General features: G+C 48.8%; 1 protein-coding gene across 1 annotated transcript in view; it reads right to left on the bottom strand.

Annotated features, from left to right (window-relative positions):
• The window catches only part of FOXK1 (forkhead box K1), a 42472-nt gene extending 35868 nt beyond the window's left edge, over positions 1-6604 (bottom strand). Inside the window, exon 1 of the mRNA XM_042864329.1 lies at positions 6228-6604. Within this exon, the coding sequence (XP_042720263.1) occupies positions 6228-6604 (377 nt within the window). The remainder of the gene's footprint in view (positions 1-6227) is intronic.
• Positions 6605-23206: the final 16602 nt, after the last annotated feature.

Below are 23206 nucleotides of genomic sequence, written 5' to 3'. Positions count from 1 at the left end.
ATGGGATATTGGTGCTGCACCTAACGACAAGCAGCCTGCAGTACACTGCAGTGGGAAGAGGCACAAATACTTGAAAAAAGCCATTCCGTGGTTAATACTGGATTATTCACTGGAATGAGCAAATGCATTTAGACTGTACAGTAATTTGCACTCACAATTAGTCAATTAACCAAAAAATCTGGAAGTACATGAAGATGTCTTTTCACAGCCCGCATTTAGAAGACAAAACGCTGCTTCAGCCTCTTCACCCTACAGGCCGGCACAAAATATCCCCACAAAGGATCCTTACTTCCCCAGACCCTCACCTGCCCTGTTTCTCAGGGTGAATCTGCACTCTGCTGTACCAGAACAGTGACATCTGAGCTAAATCTCCCCTGGTTTAGTTTAAAACCATTCCCTAATTGTCCATCACTATCAGACCATGTAAAAAGTTGCTCTCCCACTGTTTATCAGCTCCCTTTAGGCATAGGAAGGCTGCAATGAGGTCTCCTTGGAGCCTTCTCTTCCCCAGGCTGCACACCCCCAGCTCTCAGCCTGCCCCCACTGCAGGGGTGCTCCAACCTCTGAGCATCCCCATGCTCTCCTCTGCACTCACCCCACCAGCCACATGATGTCCTTGTGCTGGAGGCCCCACAGTGGCTTTTTGGGCACCCAACAACCCCCATCCTCAGAGCACACCAACACTCCAGCTGCAGGAACTTCAGGCCACGCCAGAAAGCAGCCACTGCTGCACAAGGGCCAGTCATAAGCCTTTATTTGTATGGCATGAGCGGTGAATTCAAGTAGTTTCCTGTTCTTTACCAACATCCTGTTGCCACATCTACTCCTCCAGGAAACTGTAACACCAAGCAAGAGAATTTGGCATCCCACAGAACAGCCCCGATGACAAATGGCAATCAGAGCAGTTGCTAAGAGTTCTCTTGCAAAGAACACAACCACATCAATCCGGCTGTCGTTTATACACTTGGTTATTCTGCAGAAGACCGCGTGGCCCATCTTCTGAAAGAAAACAAAATAGATGCTCTTTTGATCACAACGCACATGATTTGTTACCTCGAGTCAAAACCGGAACTCTGCAGCGAGGATGTTCACCCCGAAATAACCGAGATGTGAATTACTACAGATCTCATGATTTTTCTTCCAGTTTCTGTAAAAGCAAAACCTCTCAGACTCATTCATCCCCTGGAGTTCTATATACAGCAACAGAGCTCACTGGAAGAATCCTGCAGTCAGCTGAGCATGCATGCCATGACCAAGAGGCTGCTAGCACAACGTTCCCCCAGCACAACGTGAATCCACATTTAAGCCTTCAGAGCTGAGGCTCTGCACAAGAGAAGCATGGCACGCTCTGCTTAGATCCATCTTCTCATAGTCAACATGTCAGCTAAGCCGAACTGAGCTTGGTTTAAAGGAATACATAAGGGAGCTATGCAGTGAGCTTTGCATAGCGCTGGTTTATACTCACAGCCTGACTTACAGCACTGCTATTTTTGAATCAACAAATCGAGTGCCGGTTTCATGTAATGAGAAGCTTTCCTTAAACGTTTAACATAAGCCGTGACAAATTGAGTTGCGTAGCTAAGAGTTATTGCTCGACATAAATTCCATAATTAAAATAAAGTAAGCCTTTATCGCAGTCTTGCTGTGCAACAAAAAACCCATTCAGGTCTTTGAAATCAGAGCATGAAAAATGTAAGATAAAGAACTAAGATAGCAAACCTTTAAAGAGTTCCTAGCAGGAGTAAAACCACCATCCACCACAGCTGCAGCACAGCAAATGATGCGCTTCGAACAAAGAACCACCGCCACGCTGCAAACACAGATTATGCAATGTTTAAGAAGTAGAACTGCACGAGGAGCTGTCGGAGTGCTTCAGAAACAACGGCACAGCGCTCGTGGTTATGTGGTCAGAGCAGCTCCTGGGCACGCACTGCGACAGCATCGGCCTCGCTGCAAGAACAGGGGCTGAACAGCTCGTGAGCTCATCAGACAACATGTACATCTCCACTTTCCTGGAGAATGGCAGCTTTTCTGTTAAGCTGTGCCCTGAGCTACGGGCCAGCACTGCCCAACCTCCCTGAGGAAGGGAACGGAGCACTGCTGAGCTCAGCTCTCTGTTCCTGTTTGGGTGCAGAACCCAAAGGCAGTGACAGCCGTGCTGCCCCAGCACGACGTGAGCTGTGCACTGCCACAGAGATGAACACACGCATAGGATTTCTTCAGATCAGCACCCTCAGATGTGCTCTGAGCACTGGACTACTTATTTATGCCAAGTGTTAGTACCTATGAAAATCCCTTTATAAATAAGGCAGTGGGTTCATAATAAAATGCCACATGTACATTACATTGCCAGTTTATAACGGGGCCTATACACAGAGATAAATACACATGCATTTGACTCTGCAGTTTAACTCCACATAGCCATACATCTCCTTTCCATGCATTTTACACTTCAAGAACTACTCCATTCATTGCTTCCATTTCCTAAATCCCAAGAAGAACTTCAGGCTTAAGAACTGTTTAACGCTTATAAATCTCGCGCTGAAAATATCAATTTACACTGAAAAAAAGAAAGTTTCAGCTCCATTAATAGTTCTACTGCAAAGCCACGGAACAGGCACAAAGGCCACAAGCAAATATGCCATGAAATATTCACAGGCAAGCACCATTTTCCAGCCATTGAGCCCCCAGTTCAGAAAGCTCAAGTGCCATTATCAGGCTACGCTCAATCAACATTTGCAGTTTTTAGTCAATAGGACTTTTGTACTTAGGAGCATTTGAAAACCTGACCCATAGCTGCTTAAAATTCAGGTTAGCAAGCTCAGCTTCCAGCTTCTGTCTCAGATCCTTCACTTCCAGGGGTGGAAAATGCTCAGTTTAATTATTGGAAGCCTCCAGCTCATTACTGTTGCTTCTAAAAACCGAGTTTATTTCTGAAGATTGCAAAGGAAAGATTAAAAATCCTGTGTTGGAATGATGCTGTAAACACTTGATTACATGGTAAGTCTGAAGCAATTATTGTCTTAAATGGGAATAATTACTTCGGGTAATGACTCCCACATTATCTTCAGCTTTAACTTGTATCGATAGTTTCAAATAAGACCACAGCACAGCCTACCAACAGTCTGGAGGTTTCTAATACAAGCCCAGATATTTCTCCCCAGATTTCCACTAGCACAGCTAAGAACAGCTTCTAGCAATCCTTAATTTTATTTAAGCACTTAATGTAAGTGCTTCCATGATTTCATCTTGATTTATCTGAGCGCTTGCTGCAGTGCGACACTCGCGTTAATTAAACAGATTAAGGGGCGTTCGGCTGCACTGCGGCCCTCTGCTTTTCCACCCACTTTGTTTCTAACTGTCATTAACCTCGAGGAAATGCCCTCCTTGTTGGTCATTACTGCTTAATTATACTCCACAGTTATGTCATCACATCTGTGAAATATAATCTTCCATAACACAGCTGTGAAAGGCGATCCGCCCGGCCGGCAGCGAGATCCTGCTCCCAGCAGACGACAGAACGCGTGATGGGGATGGAGGAAGCGGTGCAGAGCTCCTCTCCGAGGCCCTTGGTTCAGAGCAGGGCTGCTGTTTTGGGAGGCATGGGGAATCTTCAGAATGAAACACCTCCAGCTCATCCTATTCCTTCCATCCCCGCCCCTCCCAACGAAGCCTTCTGTAGGTTTGAGGGATGTTTGCTTCCAAACTCAGAAGAGGGTTTACAGCACACAAGTTTTGTAAGAGTGAAACGAGAGGAAACCTCAGAAATGGAATGTGCGAGTCCAAGATTTATGTTTTAGCATGAATTACACGCGGAAGATGCATTTTTTCCTGGAACCCTCTCATGATCTCATGATGCACAATCACTCCTTCGCTTGTAATAGCGGAATACAGAAGCGACTGCATTGACACAAAGGAAATAGGACTTGGCAGATTTTTTGCTATCCTTTACAAACAACAGATAGCAAAAAAGGGATGGCTATTCAAATGAGCAGCTCTAAGACCGTCACAAGGGCGTCCACCTAAATCATCAAATGGAGCAGCCATGAATTTCTAAATCTTAATACCAGCCATGCATTTTACTGGCAGATAGAGATGATGTGGCTGTTCCAAACAGGGCTGTGATGCTACCACAAAATAGTACTCAGGAAAAAAAAAAAAAGTACAGCTGGAATTGTAAAGCCTGTGTACCAAGACTTATTTCTACTTCCCCCCCCCCCCCCTCCCCCCCCATATTTTGGCAATATTAGCTGGCTAGCAACAAGCACACAAACTGCTCTGCAGAAGAGAAATGGCACTGAGCGACGCTTTGTTTGCTCACTCAGTGGGCACGTGTGGGGCTGAGGGTGCAACGGGGAAGGGAGCTGGCTGATGTTCCACACCTGGGGACGAAAGCAAGCAGAAAAAGCCTCACTCAATTCTGTGCTTCAACGGGACTTATTTTTTTTCCCCCTCTTGTCTGGGTTACAAAGCGTTGCCTGGCCAGGAGAAGGCGAGGAGTTGTTTACCTGCTTGAAGTATGGGGGCAAATTCCTTTAGATCGGTGCAAAACATTTTTCTGCTCCAGAACTCAGAAAGGGAGGAGCACACCAAGTTCCTTTATGTAGCTCAAACAGTGGCCGAGCAAGGAGGATGCCTTACTGTGCAGAGCTCATAACTGCATTAAACACTTCCCTGCATGGCAAAGGAGAAGGAAGATTGCTGTTCCCACTCCAGAAGTCAAGAGCAAATGGAAGGGGGGGGGGGGGGGACCAGGGGGGGGGAACAGGGGGGGTGTACAGGCAACCAACTCCCTGCTTGAGAGGGAGCACAATGCTTATGATTAACCAAGTGAAGAAATAGGACGGCAGGGAGGGGAGAGCTTGGACAAATAAACCGAGAACCAGAGGGAGCGACGCAACAGAGCTGCCCTGGGCTTTGGGTGGTCTTGTTTTACAAAGCAAGATTAATTAAACTGACACTGAAGGAGATCTCTTTCAGAAAATGAAACACGTTACAAACTAAAATGCCTCGGAGAGCGAGTAGCTAGGGAGTTATAACCAAATTACTAAGTACAAAATGAAGCAGCCTGCAGAGGAAATGAGTAATTAAAAAACCCTCCCCTGAGCAACAGGCTGGCTAGAGAGGGATAACTGCAGGACCCTTGTGCTGGAGGTGTGTGGTACCAGAGCCAAGTGCTGCTGGATGGAAACAGATGTTTCATACAAACAGCCAACAGCGTCGTAGAACACAATAAAACATCACCCCTGCCCTTATAGAGTGCATCAGCCACAGCCTGCCCAGCGTGGCCTGAAGGATGCATGCAGGAATTACATCACCCACTGCCACCACACTGCCACCTCCGGGGCGAAGCTCCGCAGTAGTTGGACAGTGCTCAGCAACCATAAACAATATTTTCAGAGGAAGAACACGATTAACGGCGACCTCATCGTTCTTTCTGGGCCTTCCTCAAACAAGAAAGCTTATTTAGAATAGAAAGATGTCTCTGCAGCCTTCGGCGCTTTGTGAGTGGAACAAAAGTACGCAGGGCACTGCTCTGCAGGGGTCCTGGTGGGCAGCACCACCTCTGCTCCATAGAGAGTCAACACACAATTGGCCAACCCTGAAACACGCACTCAGACAAAAGTGGTTCTCCAACTTTTTCCACTAAAACTTTTCCAAGGCAGACAAACCCTGGGCGTAGCAAGCTTCGGCCCTCTGGGGAAAGCCTTCCTTCTCATTCATCTTCTGGGAATCCCTGAAGGGCCACCAGTTGGACACCAGCCTGTTGGCAGCAGCGTGCGGGAGAAGCACCACAGAGGAGGAGCACCCTACGGTGAGGAGCTCACGTTTCTTCCACAGATGTGGCTCAACCAGCCGCTAACCCAGCCCTGCTAACACCCCCCGTTACGGTCACGGGCTGCTGGAAGGCGACATCCCCTGCAGACGTTGAGGTGGATCCGCTGCCTTCAAGGAGCAGAACCCCCTCCCCACCGCCACCGCAGCCTCCAGCAGACACACAGCCACTTTTCTTCCACCTCCACGCCAGGCATCCCTCAATTCTCCTCCGCGAGCCGGGGGAGGCCCCAAAGCCCCGTCCTCAACAGCGGCCCCTCGGAGGAACCACCGTCGCTCCCTTCTTAGCTCTCCGCGGACTCTCCCCGTCCCTCTCAGTCCCTCTCCCGGCCCACAGCCCCGCAGTGCCGCCTCCCCCCCGGCCCAGCCCGACCCGCACCGGCGGCACTCACTGCGGCGGGAGCTGCAGGGCCGGGCCGCCGCGGCGCTGGAAGGCGCCGTCCACGAAGACTCCGTTCTTGCCGAGGCAGCGCAGGTAGAAATGCGGCTCCTGGAAGCTGAGCTGCAGGTGCCGCCTGGAGATGAAGCTGGAGTGGCCCATGTTGACGTCCACCGAGCCCTGCGAGGAGTTGCGGCCTATGGTGACGGCCGGCTGCCGCATGAGGAACTCGAACTCGCGGCCCTGCAGCCGAGCCAGCACCGGGCCGGGGGCGGGCGGCGCGGCCGGGGGCGGCGGCCCGGGAGGGGGCGCGGCGGCGGGGCTGCAGGGCGCAGAGCGCAGCGCCAGCAGAGCCCGCGCCCCGCTGCTGTCCTCCCCGACTTCGGCCATGTTCCCAGGCAGGGAGCGAGCCAGCGTGCCGGCCTCCGGGGCGGAGCCGGCGGGGCGGGAGGGGGGAAGGACGGGGCGGAGCGGGAGCCGGGCCGGGCCCCGCCGACGCCGCCGCTGCCGCTTTCCCCGGCCTCTCCCTCCAGCCCCACCGGCCGGGCCGGGCCGGGCACCGCCGCGGTTTATAGCGCGGGGCGGGGGCGAGCCGGGCTGCGGGCTCAGGGCAGCGCCGGGGGCGCGGCGCCGCCTGCAGGCACCGAGCGGTCACCGCCGGGCGCGGAGCGCCGTTACTCGGGCAGGTGCCGAGGATCCGTGCGAGCCGCTTCGTGCAGGATCCGCGCGTCGAGTCGCTCCGCGGGGCTGGCGAGGCGCTGCCGGGAGCCCCGCTTCCGACCGAGCCGCCCCGCAGCTCCGAGCCCGCCCGGCATTGCTCCTTCGGGCACTCGCGCTAAGCCCGCGGCCGCCGTTTTAATCGCCGCTCGGTGCTGATAGCTGCAGCCTTCTGCAGAGCCTTCTGCCTTCCTAAGCTTGTCCCGCGTACGCTGAGGCATGAGATTAAAAACCAATCTTTAAATGCGTTCTTTAGTGCGAGGGGGTGCGCGTGTTTACCTTGCATCGCATTACTTCGTACTTCCATACGTATCACAAAATCACCAAGGTTGGAGAAGACCTGCAAGATCATCCAGTCCAACCATCACCAATAGCTCTCACTGAACCATAACCCTCAACACAACGTCCAAACAATTGTGTTCACAAATAGTTATTGGTATTATCTATCTAATAAAGATCTCGTTCTTTGCAGCAATAACGCGTGCATGGATACTGTATACGCTTCTGGTTACATTATCCGGATTAAAATGCTACAAGTCTTCAGATCAGCCAAGCCACTGATACTTTGTATAATCCCAGAAAATAATACCAGTTCGAAAATCCTAAGGAGCAGCCATAATTGCTGATTGCTTTGGCTCTGCAGCTCTTAGCAAAGCTGCTTCAGAGCTGAAAGATGGAGAAGAAAATCCCATAACTGGTCAAAAGTGCAGAGCAAATTTCAGATAGAAGGCTGTAATTAAACGTGCTGGAGTCAGCCCAGGACTGCAGGGTTAATACCTCTGTTCCTGGAATTGAGCTGTTCAATGACTGCTGAGCTTTCGGGACCTGGGTCAAACATCTCACCTCAACTTCAGTGAGAGCAATTTGTGCCACTACCAATGGAGGGGAAGAAAGACCAACACTACCCAACAGAACTCCAGCATCGCTGCTATACAGCAGTGCTTGCTCTCAGTGGGACACAGTGTGGCACAGCAAAAGTCTGCAGTCTGCAGGGCAGGAGAGGGAAGAAAGGCATCCCTGGAGGTGCATCAGCGAATGCTCGTGGCTGGAAAATAAGGTGTGGTCATCTGGTAGGTGAGAGCGAGCTCATGCCATTTGTTCATTCACATTGGGGTGAGAGAACTGCTCGGTGTGCTTCAAAATGGCCCCAGGTAGCAAGTGTGTGTGTGAGAGCAGGCAAAGTGAAACGGGCATTGTTTTGGAAGTGCCTAAAGAAGAGAAAGCAGCACTGGAGGAGTGTGAGGTTCACAGCTCATGGCTTTGGCTCTTCCACATCCCTGCACTGAGCCATACACCCTGTAGGGCCAGGTAGGATCAGTGCTGGGGAGAGGCATCCCAGCTGATGGCAGGGAGTGTTTCTGTGGCTGCATAGGAAAACAGGCTGTGGGGTTGTACCTACAGGAGGTACCGGCAGCCCAGCCCAGCCCAGCTATGTACAAAACAGGATCAGGTGGAATAAAGAAAAAGGATTGCTCCTAGCTGCTATGTATGTATGTTCGTATCATGCCTCAGCTGCCCATCCTCCTGCAGGATTAATTCCCAGAGCTCACTGTGGAGGCCCAGAGCTCAGCTCTAATCCACCTGCAAACAGCACCGAGGCTCCTGCAGACAAGGAACCTCTCTGCACTCCTCCAATCTCCTAATCCTGCTTAAAGTCAAAACTGCAGTCCTAAAGTAAATGGCCAATGTAAATGCATTTGGAATTGTTTGAATTAAATTAATCTCATCCCATATGGCTGGATTGACTTTAGAGTGGTTCATTTTCCTCGGCAGGTTTTAGATGGATGTGTCTGCAGGTGTGGCCAAACTTCCTGACTCTACACGTTGCATACCAAAATATTCAGGTGGCTGGGAGCCAGCAAACTGCAGGGAGCTGGGGGAGCAGCAGTGCTGAGAGCTGGCAGGGCCCTGGGGACAGAGGGGACAATGCAGACCCTGCGTCACCTCCTCAGTGTGCCCAGGAGTTGGTGCCATGCAAGAATTTGCCACCCTGGCCTCATACGCTCCAAATATGGGGTGTATACCCTGCCTGTGCAGCCATGCTGTGCCCTGGCAGAAATAGCCCACTGGGGAAAATCCTTCATAGAATCATTGAATCACAGAACCATAAATGTTGAAAAAAAAAAACTTCTGAGATCATCAGCTTCAATCCCAACCCATCCCACTATGACACCAAGCCACATCCTTCAGTGCCACATCCACCATCCAGGGACGTTGACTCCATCACCTCCCTGGGCAGCAGTGTCAGTGCATCACCACTCTTTCAGAGAAAAAAATTTTCCTAATATCCAACTTGAATGTTCCCTGGTGCAACTTAAGTCCCTCACCTTGCTTCATTGCCCCTGTGCAATAAGCCAGCCTTACCAGGTCAGGAGATTAGACACCCAAAAAAGCATCTTGAGATGAGGGCAGAGAAAACAGCAAGGACAGACTCAGCATTGTGCAGAGAATGGCACAGAACCTGTCTTTCCTTTGTCAAATATTTGTTTGGCAGTGTGTCACTGCTGACGATCTTAGTGTAGCAATATACAGCAGGAATCTGCTCGGTGTTATCAGCTGTGGGCAAATGAATGTAATGGGTTGTTATGGTCACCCAGATACCACTGCACTAGGCAAACAGAAATCTTGCAAAAACAGTGATAAAAGGGGACATCTCTACATTTATCTGCTGGATGGCATCTGCTTAAAAACAATTTCTGGAAGTTAAATGCTGCATTTCTCCAGCACTTCATGTGGCCATTCCCCATTATTGTGATGCATGCAGGCTGAATGCAGATTTATCCAGTCCCTACTCTACAAAGAATCTGCCTGACTTCAGCAGCACAGGAAATCTCTTCTACCCCCAAACCACAGTAAACTGAACAGCAGCTATGACAGAGGAGATGTGAGCTGCACACCCAGCATGAGCTGCTCACTGTTTTTATCCAACAGCTTGATGATGCACTGCTGCTAACAATGAAAACCAGTTTAGCCCTGACCTGGGGAAGGAGGAGGAGAGCAACGAAGGAAAGCAATTACTCCAAGGAACAGAGGCTCTGCTGCTTCCGTGCAAGCCCGGTCCTGCATTTCTCAGCCTGATTGGGCTCAGGATGATGCAGCTTCCACCGGCATAAAGCAGGCATCCTTAGCAAGAGGGCAGACGTTTCACACGCAAACCTGAGGGAGAAATACAAAAGGAGAAAGCAGTGTTCTCCCCAGTCCAGCTGCTCCTGCACAGCTCCCTGCAATCCTTTCCCCATTCCCTTTCCCCTTGCCCTCCCCTCAGCCACTCAGCAGGCTTTAAACACTTTCATGCTTTCTGTCCAAGCTGATGTGAAGCAGATGCAGGCTGAGCAGCCTGTAGCTGTGGGGATGCTTTCCCTGCACACCTGCATGCAGGGCAGCCTCACTCCTTCCTCTAGCAGTGTGGGTTCAAATTCCCCTTTTCTGCTTTTAGGAAATCACAGGCTGTGACATGGGAGCAGAGGGCTCTTATGCTCCTCTTTTAGGATTTTCCTTTTAACTGAGCCAATACAAGAAATAAAAAAAAAAATCTGGGCTGCTGTTTTGTTCTGAAACACATCCAGGTGAACAAAGGCACCTGTCCCATGTGTGAGCACAGTCCTCCTCCCCTGCTCCCATTCACACCCATTTTTCCCAATTCTGTTGAACAATCTGTGCTGCTGATCTGTGCTGCTTCCCAGCAGTGTCCCTCTGCCCTGCCCTGGGACAGCCCATACACAGCAGCACGGATCCAAGTCACTGCTGGGGGTCAAGGGGAGAAACAGAGCCCTGATCCAGATGGGCTGATATGAAGGGGCTCACAGTGGAGGAGGTGAAGCATTGATCTAGGGATTCTTTATTTTCCTGCACTGCTTTTAACCAGCAGAAGGCTGAAGCAAACAACATCAGAAACATGGTAGAAGCACTCTCAGTCCCCAAAGCTCCCAGAGATGCCAAACACCATTTTTCTTAAAGCCAATGGGCTGCTGTGCTGGAATGGCCCTGGTGCTGGGGCTCAGTGAGATGCTGCATCTTTCTGTCACAATGAGTATTTTTGCATTTCTCCATCAGCTGTGCTCCTGTTTACTGTAAGCTCCAGCACGCCGCAAATGTTTCCATCACAGTTTATTTCACTTTGATTTTTTTTTTCCTTCAAATCACACTTATCAGGACTGTATTTTCACAGCAAATTCTCAGAAATACAATAAAGACCCAGGAACATCTGATGCCCAGACTCTGCCTTTCCCTAAGACATTATGTGATCTGCTCATTTCCAATGCAGATCTGCTGTCAACTGCATTCGAATCTGTGCCAGGGAGTGCCTGATGTATGAGTGCCCATTTTGGAAAGCGTTGAACAAGACCATTTGTTGTCGAGATAATTTTACAAAACCAATACCGTTTCATGAGCTGCACTTAAAATAATTCATAAACTTTACACTGTGAAGTGCTATTAAAGCCTTAAACCCACTCAGCTAACTTTCTTTCGATTTGGCTTGAAACTCGGGCCTTGGTGAGATATATGACACACACCAGCTCTGAATTATTTGCTGTAGTCCTTTCTGAATGATCCCACTTTCTCACTTTCTGTCGATATGAACAGAGAGAAAAACACACAAGCACACAAACTTTTCAACAGCGAAAAACAACTGAACCAATAAATACAAAAGCTGATATCAAACATGACGCTGCTCAGACTGAAATGATATGGTTTTGGACTTTTATGAGCATCCTGAGCCTACACTGCCTGTCTGCTGCTGCAGTGAGGTCTGTGTGGTGTCTGGAGGGCTGGGAGCAGCTGATCTGAAATATCTTACCTTACAACCTGCCTGAGAAGCTGGAAAGCTGGTAAAGCTGCAGTTTGCCCGGTGTGATTACATGAGGTTTAAGCAGAAAACCCACAGCCTGGATGCTGACTGTCCCAAATGCAGCGATCCCAGCTGATCCCATCTGCCCTCTTCTCTGAAGGTACAAACCTCACGCAGAGTTCAGGGTGATGTAGAATCACCTCTGTCCTGTGAGCATCTCCCTCTGCAGCCCCCACCCTGTGTCATCCCAGCGATGCTGACAGCTGCATTGAAGTCTTCTTTACTGAACCCCCTTCCCAGCAATGCACGACCTCCCCATCACCCTGCAGGTGAAACGCTGTGCTTCAAAAGGAAATGAGCAGCACTGGGCAAAGCCCAGGAAAGGAAAAGCTCTGGGTTCAGCTGCTGTCACCCAGTCCATGGCCCTGAGCATCTCAAGTTGGGTTAAACCACAGGTAGGATGCAGCCTGCACATGGTTCTGCTTCCCTCCCATAGGGGTTGGGGGTGGGGGCAGAGGCACGGTGTGCAGGGCCCATCATTGTGCTGGCTATGGTGGCAAATGCTCTCGTCCAGCAGCTGCACTGCATCCCACAGAGATGTGAAGCCACTGTGGCCTGGCCTTGGGTTGGCTCCCTATGGATTATCCTTGGAGGACAGACCAGCAAAGGCACCCATAAAACACACTTTTGTTTCTATGGGCCCTGAGCATCCTTTGGGATAGCTGGCACATCTCAGCAGAGAGCAGATGCTGGGAAGAGCCTGATGAACAAATCCCATTACTTAACAGAGACCTCCACTGAGCAAACCTGGCCTTCAGTTACATCCCAGCACTGACCCCACCACCCAGTAAAATCCTGCTTTAGGTGTGGAGCTCCCCCATTTTCCCATTCAACCCTGCCCTTTGCACGCGGCTGCATTAGCAGGGTCTGTCCATGCGATGAGGGCATTTGCTCCAAGTGCTGGAGAGCACAAGATTTACAAGCAGTGCGCGTCACTCTGAGGGCACACCGTCAACTTTAGAAAAACATCTGCTATAAACAGTTTTACTTACTCACATTACTAATAATACCTTACAGTATGAAAAGTGAAAGGATTTGAAAAATCCAATTTACTTGTCCTTCATCTCGGCCAGTGAAAAAATCAATGAAATACTTCTCACTTTTGTCTGGAGTAATTTTCACTTACCAGTACCCTCATGCTAATGTGCTTTTTTACAGGCAGGAGGGGACATGTTTGTTTGCACCCTGGAAATTGAGAGCAAAAAATAAACCACTCCAAAAATAGGGGGAGAGAAATGAGAAGGCAGGAAAACATTTCTATTGATTTTTGTTCTGCTACGAATACATGTTTTGCAGAAATGAAGTAGTTGGTGAATGTAACCGAAGGTCATTCTTCATCAACAAAATAATGATCATGTAAGAGTTTAATGACTGAATCTAATTCGGTTTATGTTAGCAAGTGATTGCTGTTACGGAGTGATCTTTGATAAAATTAAAGGTGCTATTTTTCTTTTTAAAGCCAGGGTTAAAAGAAAAAGAATGACACCATTAAACGTAATGACACAACCTATGGGAAGGTTGTGTGTCTCAAAGTTTGTGTTAACCGGGCTAAAAGATAGAAGTAGGAACTCTGAAAAAAGGAACCGAACCCCAGGGGTTCATTTATTCCCAGGTAATGTGCTGGACTGGGGCTAAGGAGGGGCAAAGCAAGGGGTCGTGATCTGACACAGGTTGCTGCCCTTTGGAGCCTTTCTCTCGGTGTGTCCCAAGGCAGAAGGAGCTGCGGGCATCGGCCTTCCTGGAGCCACTGCTGGAAGAGCCCTGGCCCCCACTGAGTGCAGATACAAACCCATCTGGGATGAATCCCTCGGTCTCCATCCCCCATCACCATCATTTGGTGTTTAATATTTCCCCCCAGCCCGGCCGTGGTCCATCGCTGTGATGGCATCCCCACCTCCTCCATGCTTCTCCTGGAGCTCCTCGCTGAAATTCAGCATTAGCACAGCATGCCCCTGGAATAAAGCCTCGTAAAATATTGTTCGGATCGCTAGGCAACCGGGAGGCACGCTGCGAGCGGGGAGCAGCACACGGGCCGTTCTCTTTGTCTCTCCGTGCCGGCAACGCTTTGCCTTTGATTTGCTTTTGGAAAGAAGGTTGAGGCATGCTGCTGCCGTGCACATCTGCTCTAACCTCAGGTTAATCAGCTGCATGAGAAATGCACCTAGCCTCAGTTTTCTACAGCAATAAAAGCGAAATGAAGTTTTTACTATCATGAAATCACCCTTATTCTAGCTGCTTGCTTCTTCCAAAGGCTGCTCACCCAAGGAGAGGCCATGCTCCATGGTAGCGGCCTCAACAGTGCTGGGCTTTGTGTGGCCTCAGCCCCTCTGCAGGCTGCACAGCTCTCAGTGCCGCCCGGCTCGAATGGAAAGGAAACAAATAAAAGCACACGATTTATTGGCAGGGTCTAACAGCAGTAATTGGCTATTTACAGACACATACATGAGGACATAAAGAAAATTGAACTTGGCTTGCAAGAACAAGAAGAGGAATTACTGTAGGTGTAAACAGGTGAAGTTTACTGCTAATTTCGTTAGCTAAAATGATAAAGTGCTGCTGGTTCACCTCCTCCTGTCTGCTCTGCTCTGCTCCCCTGCAGCCCAGACGCCAGCCCTGTGGCTATGCCAAGTGTGTGCGTTGTTTCCCAGTGCTCAATTTAGCACTGTTATTCCTGTTACAACAGCCACGCTGCTGAGCACATCGGTCTGCACAGAGCTCGTCTGGGCTGTCTGCTCTCACCAAATCATTTCCAGATGCTACGGATTGCTTTCCTTCCATCTCCAAACTCTTGGGTGGCTGAAATCCATCACACGGACACCTGCAAAGTCCCGCTGTCCTCCCATACTGACACCAGGCTTCATCTGCCCCACATCCACATCAGTGGTACTCACTGATGGAAGACGTCCTGTCAGCATAAATGGGGGTCACTGGTGAGGAAGCTGAGGGCTTTGATCCATCTCTTGTCACTGAGAGCATTTCTTCAGAGCACAAATCTCCTATGAGGGCTGCTCCAAAACGCACACCATCAGAGGCAGATGTTGATGGGATGGCAGCAGAGGTTGAATCTTCCCACCAATATTCCATTATATTTTGTTGTTACGAGACAGATGGCAGCAGAGCAGCAGTCTGGCATGGGAGAGCATATGAAGCAAAGGTGTGCCATTGGGTTCCTCCACGTGGAAAACCGGCTACCCATTGACTTTCACCAATGCTTGCTGAACATTTTTGGAGACTGAACAGTGGGTGTGAGCACAGTGAGGCAGTTGGGTGGTGCATTGCAGCTGTGGTGGCTGTGGGTCACCTCCGCTGGTGCAGATGTTGATGAATGCAGGCTTTTGTTCATTACTGGTGAAATTGTAAAAGATAATGGTGCTGACAGTGTAGAAAACCTTTTTTTTTTTCTTTTTTTTCTTTTTTTTTCTTTTTTTTTTGGTAGCTATGAATTTGCTTTATCCAACGGTGTTATTGTGCTCTTTCTATCCACCATAGTTACCATGGAAATAAATAGGAGGCATTATTTTTGGAGGAACCTACTAGATATTCCCACGTGGTGCCAACAGTGCTGAGCTAGATACTCATTTCCCCAAACTGTTAGTGAATATGGGGGTGAGGCTGCAGTTGGGATGGGGCGTCCTGCTGCTCTGGTCTTCCAGGTTCCTGCCATCGCCATCCTCCCTTTTCTGCATTGGTTCTGGAGTGATGTGAAATGAGGCCAAACCTGGGCTGTCCCCGCTCCATCTCAGGAGCTCCTTCTTCACGTGGCATTGGCAAGAGCTATTCTTTGGTTATTTTAATGCAAAATGGGGCAGCTGGAAGTGTAAGAGGGATGGTAACCTTAAGAAATGATAATTGCAGGCTTGGAGCAGTGTTGGAGTTAATAAAGGGACGTTTAATCCAATTCTCAGCTTCTATTTTAGGATCCTTTTAACTTTCCAAATCAAAAAAAAAAAAAAAAAAAAAAAAAAGGAAAGAAGGGAGGAAAAAAAAACTCCATTGCAGTGCAATTTCTTAAACTCATTCACAGCCCAAAGGTGAATTTCTGTGCGTGTGAGGAGTTTGAAGAAAATCCACTCGGCTGTTTCAGAGGTTTCAGAGCATGAAAGCAACATCTGCTTTAAAAATCAAAAAATAAAAGAAATTCCCTTTGCTCATCAGAGTCAAAATGGGTTTTGGTTTCACGCCTCTGATTTGGTGTATCTTGAGCTGTCCTCTGGAGAAAGCTGGCCGTTCCTCTGTTGATTCGGAGAGGATGAAATTGTGTTGCAAACCAAAAGCAGACGAGGGGCAGGGAAAGAGGGGGCAGGCAGGTGGGATCCAACCCAGGCTCGCTCGCATCTCATCCATGGCTGTGGCTCCCTACTTTTCCCATTTAATTCATTGCACGGAAGCTGCTGGCAGCCTGCTGCCTCGGGTTGGGGTTTGTTGGGTCCTGGTTTGCTTTTGCCATTTGCTGTGCACTGCGCTGCGCTATAGATGGCAGTGCAGGATGCAGATTTGCACACCCTGTGTGAAGAGTGCAGGCTGCACCTGCAGCTCATCCCAAGGCTTTGTGCAGATCTGTGCAAAACACGCCGTGGTTTTGCCTGGTCCTTTACAACAACATGGCTGTGACCCCCTGGATTTCCAATGGCTGCTGTATCATTGAGGGCAGTAATGAGGAGGAAGGTCTCTACAATTCAGCTGCTGCTCTAACAGAGCATTCCGGTGCTCAGAATTCATGGGCACGATGTTGCAGCTTGGGCACAGTTTGCTTTTCAAAGGGACCAAGAAGTTATTTCTCTGTGTGTTCCTCAGTGCAAGGTCACTGCACTGAATGCCTGTTCACACTGGGTTTGTGCTGTAAGTGAAGGTATGTGCCTTCTCAGCATCCCATCTATATATGTATAAGGACAATAAACCTTCCCAGGTTTCACCACCCGCAGCAGATTTTGCCCATTTTGTTCTCTCTTTGTACAGTTTCCTGGAGTTCTGGGACCACAAAGAAGCAAAGAAGCAAAATTCATCTCCATCTACAATAGAAAATGCAGTGCTGGCAGGAATGGAGATGCTACCAAAGAAATCATGGTGGGAGTGCAGAATATCATAAACAATTACAGCAAGATGCTTCTAAAAAATCCCTCCAGGTACACAGCTGCAGCTGTTCTGCTTAAACACCTTTAGAAATCTGGCCACCAGCCCACTGCTTGAGGTGCTAAAAGAAGTCAGAGAACAGCAACAGGCGTAGGAAAGCAGATCTCCTTTCCACCAGCAAGACAAAGAGAAAAACCCAACTTTTCTCTTCAATCAGGGTTGAGAAAATTGCAAGAAGTAAACACTGTGATAGTTTGCACCTGTGTGCATGGCAGCTGGGAACTGTCCTTCCTTTTGCTCGGGGGTGGCATGGGGCCAGCAGCCTGTTTTGTTTCACCTTCAGCAACACACCATCCTGGGCTCCGATGCAGAGGGCTGCAGCACTTTTCTCTCTTGGGATTTTAATGTCATCTTACACATCAAGAGGATTCAAATGACAAGAATGAATGGCAGTAGCCAACCTCACGGCTTGATATTCTGATGAAATGATGCCCTGGCACATCCATCATGCTGTTTTGCTGTCAAGAGAGCTCCCATCTCTACAAGATGAGTGTGTTTTTCTTTTACAGTGTTTAAAAAAATAATAAAAAAAAAAAGAGCAGGAAGAAGAGGCAAGCATCTGTTCTCAAGTCTTACTACCACACAAACGTAACTTTGGTACAAGGCACAGCTCCAAGCAGAGGACATGGATGAGCTCACCTAGATGGAGGTCACACCCGTTAGTGGGAGCAAAGCACGAAGGGTGAGTGTACAGCAGAGCAATGCAGTGAGGACATTTGCAAACCACAGGGCTGCACGATGTGGGGATGCAGATGCTGTGCCAGTTGCCCGGGCAACACTCCCTTCTGCAAGGTGCCCCTCTGTCTTTCCTGAGTTTTAAGGTAGGTGCCTCACTCTAAAATGCAGAATCTCCAAGCTGTAAATAAGACTCACCTCCTAATGCTGTAAATAAGACTTCTCCCCTGATACTCTTCCCTCTGATCCTTCCAGTGCTTGCTACCAGCAGCACTGCTGGTGGTTATCAAGACATGAAATCGAGAGCAGCTCCATGGGCGTTGCTTGCTTGGGGTGAGACAGGAGGTCCCCAGCAATAAGCACAGACCCCATAATGAGAGATTGTGCCCTCTCTCCTCATTTTTGCTCCTACCGAGAGCTAGGTTGCTCCATTTTGCTGCCTTCCCTTTGATGCACAGAGCCTGCAGGGAATAAAGCCCGGTGGGAGATTGCTGACGTGGTTTCTTTCCTGTTAGTTTCTTTTATGGGCTGAAAATAAAGACAACGAAGAAGAAAATCTGGGAAAAGTAGTTCAAGGTGTGAAGGATTCATACGGCAGGAAAATACATAAAGGGTTATTGACTCTGTCCTCCTTGGCTTCAGTCTCAGTTGGTTCACCATGCTGTGTGTTTGTTCCTCTATTATTACACATAACAACGGGGAAATGTTAGGGAGCTCAATCTCAGCCAGCCTATCCCTGCCCCCAGCAAGCAAAGACCACGCTGGCTCCAGCTCACACCGCCTGGCATCTGATTGCAGCCTAGCAGAGTGTTTCAATACCAACAAACATCTTGTTTCCATGAGCAGAGCTGTTTCAGAGACATTCTTTCCCCTTCTTTTGTGAGCATCCAAACGTTTCATCTATCCCATAAACAGCAGTTCAGCTTCTCCAAGGGTTTGGTATCCAGGGGATGAGAGGTTCAATAGAAAACTCACCCTTTTACCCACCCTGGGCTGGGGACCCGAAGCTGTAAAACTGCAAAGGGGAGCACTGAACCGTGTAGCATGGAGCAGGAGACTGAAGCCCAGAGAAGGTCTCTCCGATCCCAGTTCCTGTCTGGAACCCACAGCACCATTACTTTTTGTGCAAGTGAGCAAGAGCAAACCCAAAACTTCTGCAGCCATGCAGAGCTGGTGGGGAATAAGATTAATGGGAGCTACCGGGAGCCTCATCAGTCTTTGTTCAGGGCTCAGAAATCCTGATCGAAACCCACTGTGACTCACAGTATGTGCTGGCACCAACTCGACCTCATAGGCATAACGAAGGGCAGATCCTGTTCTGAGCCGTGCTGTATAACTATCATGATTGTGTTATTGCAGAGGGCTGAAAGGGCAGGGCAGACTGTGCTGACTCTGCTGCTAGCAGGGTGTCACTGCATCCATGGCATCGTCGCGGCAGTGAAGCTGTTGTCCTTCTTCTCAGGGTCCAAGCAATGGGGACAGCATTGAGTTCCTCATGAGATGGATGGCAGCATCCTACGTAGATGTCAATTTCTTCTGCAAGTGCTGTGCTCACACTGATGAGAGCTGTTCTGATATGGAGACATCCCGACACCCATCAGTCTTGGGGGAAGAGATGCCTGGAGTGTTTCATCTCCTGGGAACTAAGGATGAGTTTGCCTCTTCCTTGAGGTCCTGCCAGCCATGGACCTATCAATAAGTAGCCCTTGTCCACAAGCACAAGGGAACAGAAACAGGTGGAGTTCGGTGGCCAAGCCGAAAATCAACACTATTTCAAGTGTATGATCCTGAATGCTCAGACATCTCACAGAACCACAGAATATCCCAAGTTGGAAGGGACCCATAAGGATCATCGTGTCCATTCAATCAAAATTGGCTCTTCTGTACCTCATCTAGAAGAAGTGGCGGTGCTGGGTTAGAGATTGTTGGGTTTTTTGTTATTGTTTGCTTCATTTTCTGTTAGTAATTTTTGAGGGGTTTTTTTGTTTGTTTGTTGGTTGTTTGTTTTTTTTTTTTTTTTTAAGAGAGACAGATCCACTCGTAAACATAAAGGCAAAGGCTGTTTTCACACTTATGTTTTCCTTCCTCTGCTTCTCATGCAGCTTTATTTGTAGGTGGGTGATAATGAGAACTCTGCTGCTATTGATTTTTCAAAGAAACATATGTAACTTGGAAACACTGCAGATATTGCATGGACTTTGGAACAAGATAAGAAGAAAAGGTAATCACATTTGCAGCCTCTCCAGCTAATTAATCTGGACAGCAAACTCGAGCTGCTGTTTCGGGTCTTGGAACAAACCGAGTGCTTCCCCTGTAAGTTCTCGTTTTCTGCAAGAATGTATAAATATCTGATGTAAATCAGCCAGACCCCCCAGGGATCTCACTTCTTACGCAATATTTTTCTAATGGATAGGAGAACTGCTTCTTAGAGACTGAATGTTGCACAGCGAGAAAGCAGAAATATTTGCTTGAATTCTTCTAAAATAACAAACGTTCTCCCTTGCTTGGTATAAACCGGAGATGGAATGAGACAGTTAAATAAGTTGTAAGAAGGTACTGCAGGGGAAGAAGGACAGAAATCGGGGAAGGTCCAGCATCCCGGTGACTTGGTGCAGGGAGGAATTTTCCCTTCTGGATGTGCCAGTGCTGTCCACAGACAGCCCTGCTGCCCTCCTCACCCGTGCTCTGTGGGATCAATGGGATTAAATGAGCACAAATGAGCCGGGAGCTGGGTTCCTTTGCTGCTGTGGGAAGGCGGCGTGGAAGCTGGCCCTGGTACATCCATCTCCAGTTCTGTATTGAATCTCAGCTGACAGCTTCAATAATGATAACAGATTTGGCCAAAGCCACTTTGTGTTTCCTCTACAGGAGAACAGGGTCCTCTTCTTCCCTCGCAGACAGGCTCAGGATGCATTTTGGGTGTTTGATAAGCCATCCTGCCACGGCCCAGAGACACAAAGAAATACGACCTGGCCATTAACCCAGACCATTTCTGGGCCCTCAGCATCATCACACCACCAGGAATCCCTCTGCGCTCAGTGCTCACTAGCACTGAAAGCCAGCCCAGGCTTCACCTTTCATTTTACCTGAGACTCACCTGACAAGTTAGACTGCTGGGATGCCCCAAACGCATCCTGTGAGTCTATTCCTCAGGCAGAGGCTGGATGTCAGCCAGCTCCCAGTGCACAGAGAGGAGGGCTGAAATGCTGAGGATGCAGTGGCGTGTGGCTATGTCTGAACCCCAATGCTACCCTGAAGCTCAGCAGCATAAAGTCAAGCCCTGTTAAGAACTCATAGAATCATAAAGAATGGAGAAAGCACTAAAATCATCTGGTCCAACCATCAAGATCATACCATTAACCACATCACTCCATGCCACATCTGCCCTTTTCCTGAATGCCTCCAGGGACGGTGACTCCTCCACTTCCCTGGGCTGCCTGTTCTAATACCTCACCACTCTTTCTGAAAACAATCATTTCCTAATATCCAAGGTGAAAGGCCTCAAGGAAACTAATAAATCATGCAGGAAAGTTGGAGTAGCTGCACTTCGTTATCTGTGTGCGCATCCCAAAAATCCCTCCTGATGTTCAGCCTCTGCAGCCAGCTGCAACGAGTTATGGGTGAAGGAGCACCATGGCTCAAGGGTGCTGAGATTTACCCCCATCTCACACCCATCTCACACAGAGAGTAGCTCAGGGATGTTTATGAAATCAAGGGAAATGAACCCAAAAAACAGAGGGCATCCCATGCTAAGAAAGCAGGGAGCAATTGGGCTGCGCAAATCGGGGAGGATGGGGGGGTTGGCACTGCAGTGAACCACTGGCATGCTCTGCTGTCCCCGTGTTTTTGCTGGTGATGGTGAGCTCTCCAAGGCATCATTGGGTTTTACGGCTTGTGCGCATTATTAGTGCTTCACGAGTAAATAATGTCATATTTCATTGTTTAGTGCTGAAAATGCACAGTAAAAAGGCTAAAGCCTGAAAAGTGCAGAAAATAATTTATGTGGGAGGAATGAATTTCCTATCATGTCAAACCACAGCTGGAATTTATCACAGTGCCCTTCAATTTGAGTCTCTGTCCAACATTGTTAAAGGTCTTTGTCATGCATTTAGGCTCAGAAATTGAAGGTGAACAAAGACCTCTGGCAAACCCCATGGTCCACACGCAGATCTCCCTTATGTGCTAAGCTCTGCGTCCCATAAATAGGGCACAGCCTCATTCCTCACATGGGATCTCAGCCCATGACTGAGGTGGACTGCAGCTGTACGGATTTCTGGGCTGTTTTAGGATTGCAGGATGAAACCACGGGATTTCAGAACAAGGTTTTGAACTTTCTGTTCCCACTTCTGCTTTTTCCTTGAGAACCTGGCATGCTGCTGGGCGCATGGGCAGCGCAGTCAACCAGAGGGAATAATTGTGCTCTAATGCTGCTATTTCTGTCTGTGCCATTTATATAAATTCACATCCATACACGTCTTGTCAGATTTGCACCTGAAATCCCCTCCCAGGCCCAGAACCAACTCCTTTCCCAAATACATTTCTCTCCAAATTAAAAGAACAGAGATTGAAGCCATAGGCAGCATGAGCATCCATGCTGCTCTGCTCCTCCAGCTGCTCAGATTTGGGACTTTGGGGCTTGAGATCCCTCATTGGTGGAGCATCACTCATCCCTGCATGCAGCCAGGGTGCCTCTTGTCAGTATGTTGGGTTGGCTAAAAGGTGGAGGGACATCTGACAGCACTCCAACCAAGAAGCTCAAATCATAGAACTGTAGAATTGCTTGAGTTGGAAGGGACCATTAAAGGTCACCTAGTCCAACAGTAAATGGCCCCTACTTCGGAGAAATCTCATCTCTGGATTCTTGGCAGTGGTTGAAAGGTTTTTGATGGGACACCACCTCTCCCACACCTCCTATTGCACATTTACAGGCTCAGAGATTTGAAATACTATCACATCCAACTGTATCTGGTTAAATATTCAACTAAGTAAACAGCACGGGCAAATCAGGCAGCATTTACACACAGACCACAATCAGAATCTGACATTCCTGGGTCTGGTTCACCTGAGCGACTGAGGTTACGTAAGTGCTGGGGACTCTGTCCTAGGTGCATAAAGCTCAGCCTAACACAAGTCTAAAAAGGACTTCTCACAGAATGATCCAAACAACATCTTGTGCTGCTGATATGACTGGCATGCCCGTGTAAGTCTTCCGTAGGAGTGGGGAAGGCAAAGCAGCATTTTGGAAACACTTACAATTAGAGGAAACACATTAAAAAAGCAACAGTTTTTGTTACTGCATACAGTCCTTTCCACAGCCTTCATGCACAACATCCCTCACATCCACCACTTTTGAGCACTGTGAGAGGCTGCCTGGCCCATCAGGAAGCAGTGAAGGAGCAAACCCCATATTCACATGGTGGAGAGGTCAGTCGCCTGTAATCCAGAAGTTCACTTTGACAGTGTTCTTGTTTTTCCTTCAGTCTCACGATCCTTGCTGACCAGCACAGCCCCTGTGGCAGAGCTGAGTTACAGCCCATGCAGGTCACAATGCAGGATGCAGAGTTGGTGGCAGGGAAAATGCAAGAAGTTACACTATCTCTGCTTTGGGAACAATTTTGTGC

This window comes from Lagopus leucura, unplaced genomic scaffold (genome assembly GCF_019238085.1).
Source record: "Lagopus leucura isolate 7727_CA_CO unplaced genomic scaffold, USGS_WTPT01 Super-Scaffold_760, whole genome shotgun sequence".
In the NCBI taxonomy this organism is placed as follows: domain Eukaryota; kingdom Metazoa; phylum Chordata; class Aves; order Galliformes; family Phasianidae; genus Lagopus; species Lagopus leucura.
Note: the sequence above shows the minus strand (reverse complement) of the source record. Positions and strands in the feature narration are given on the sequence as shown.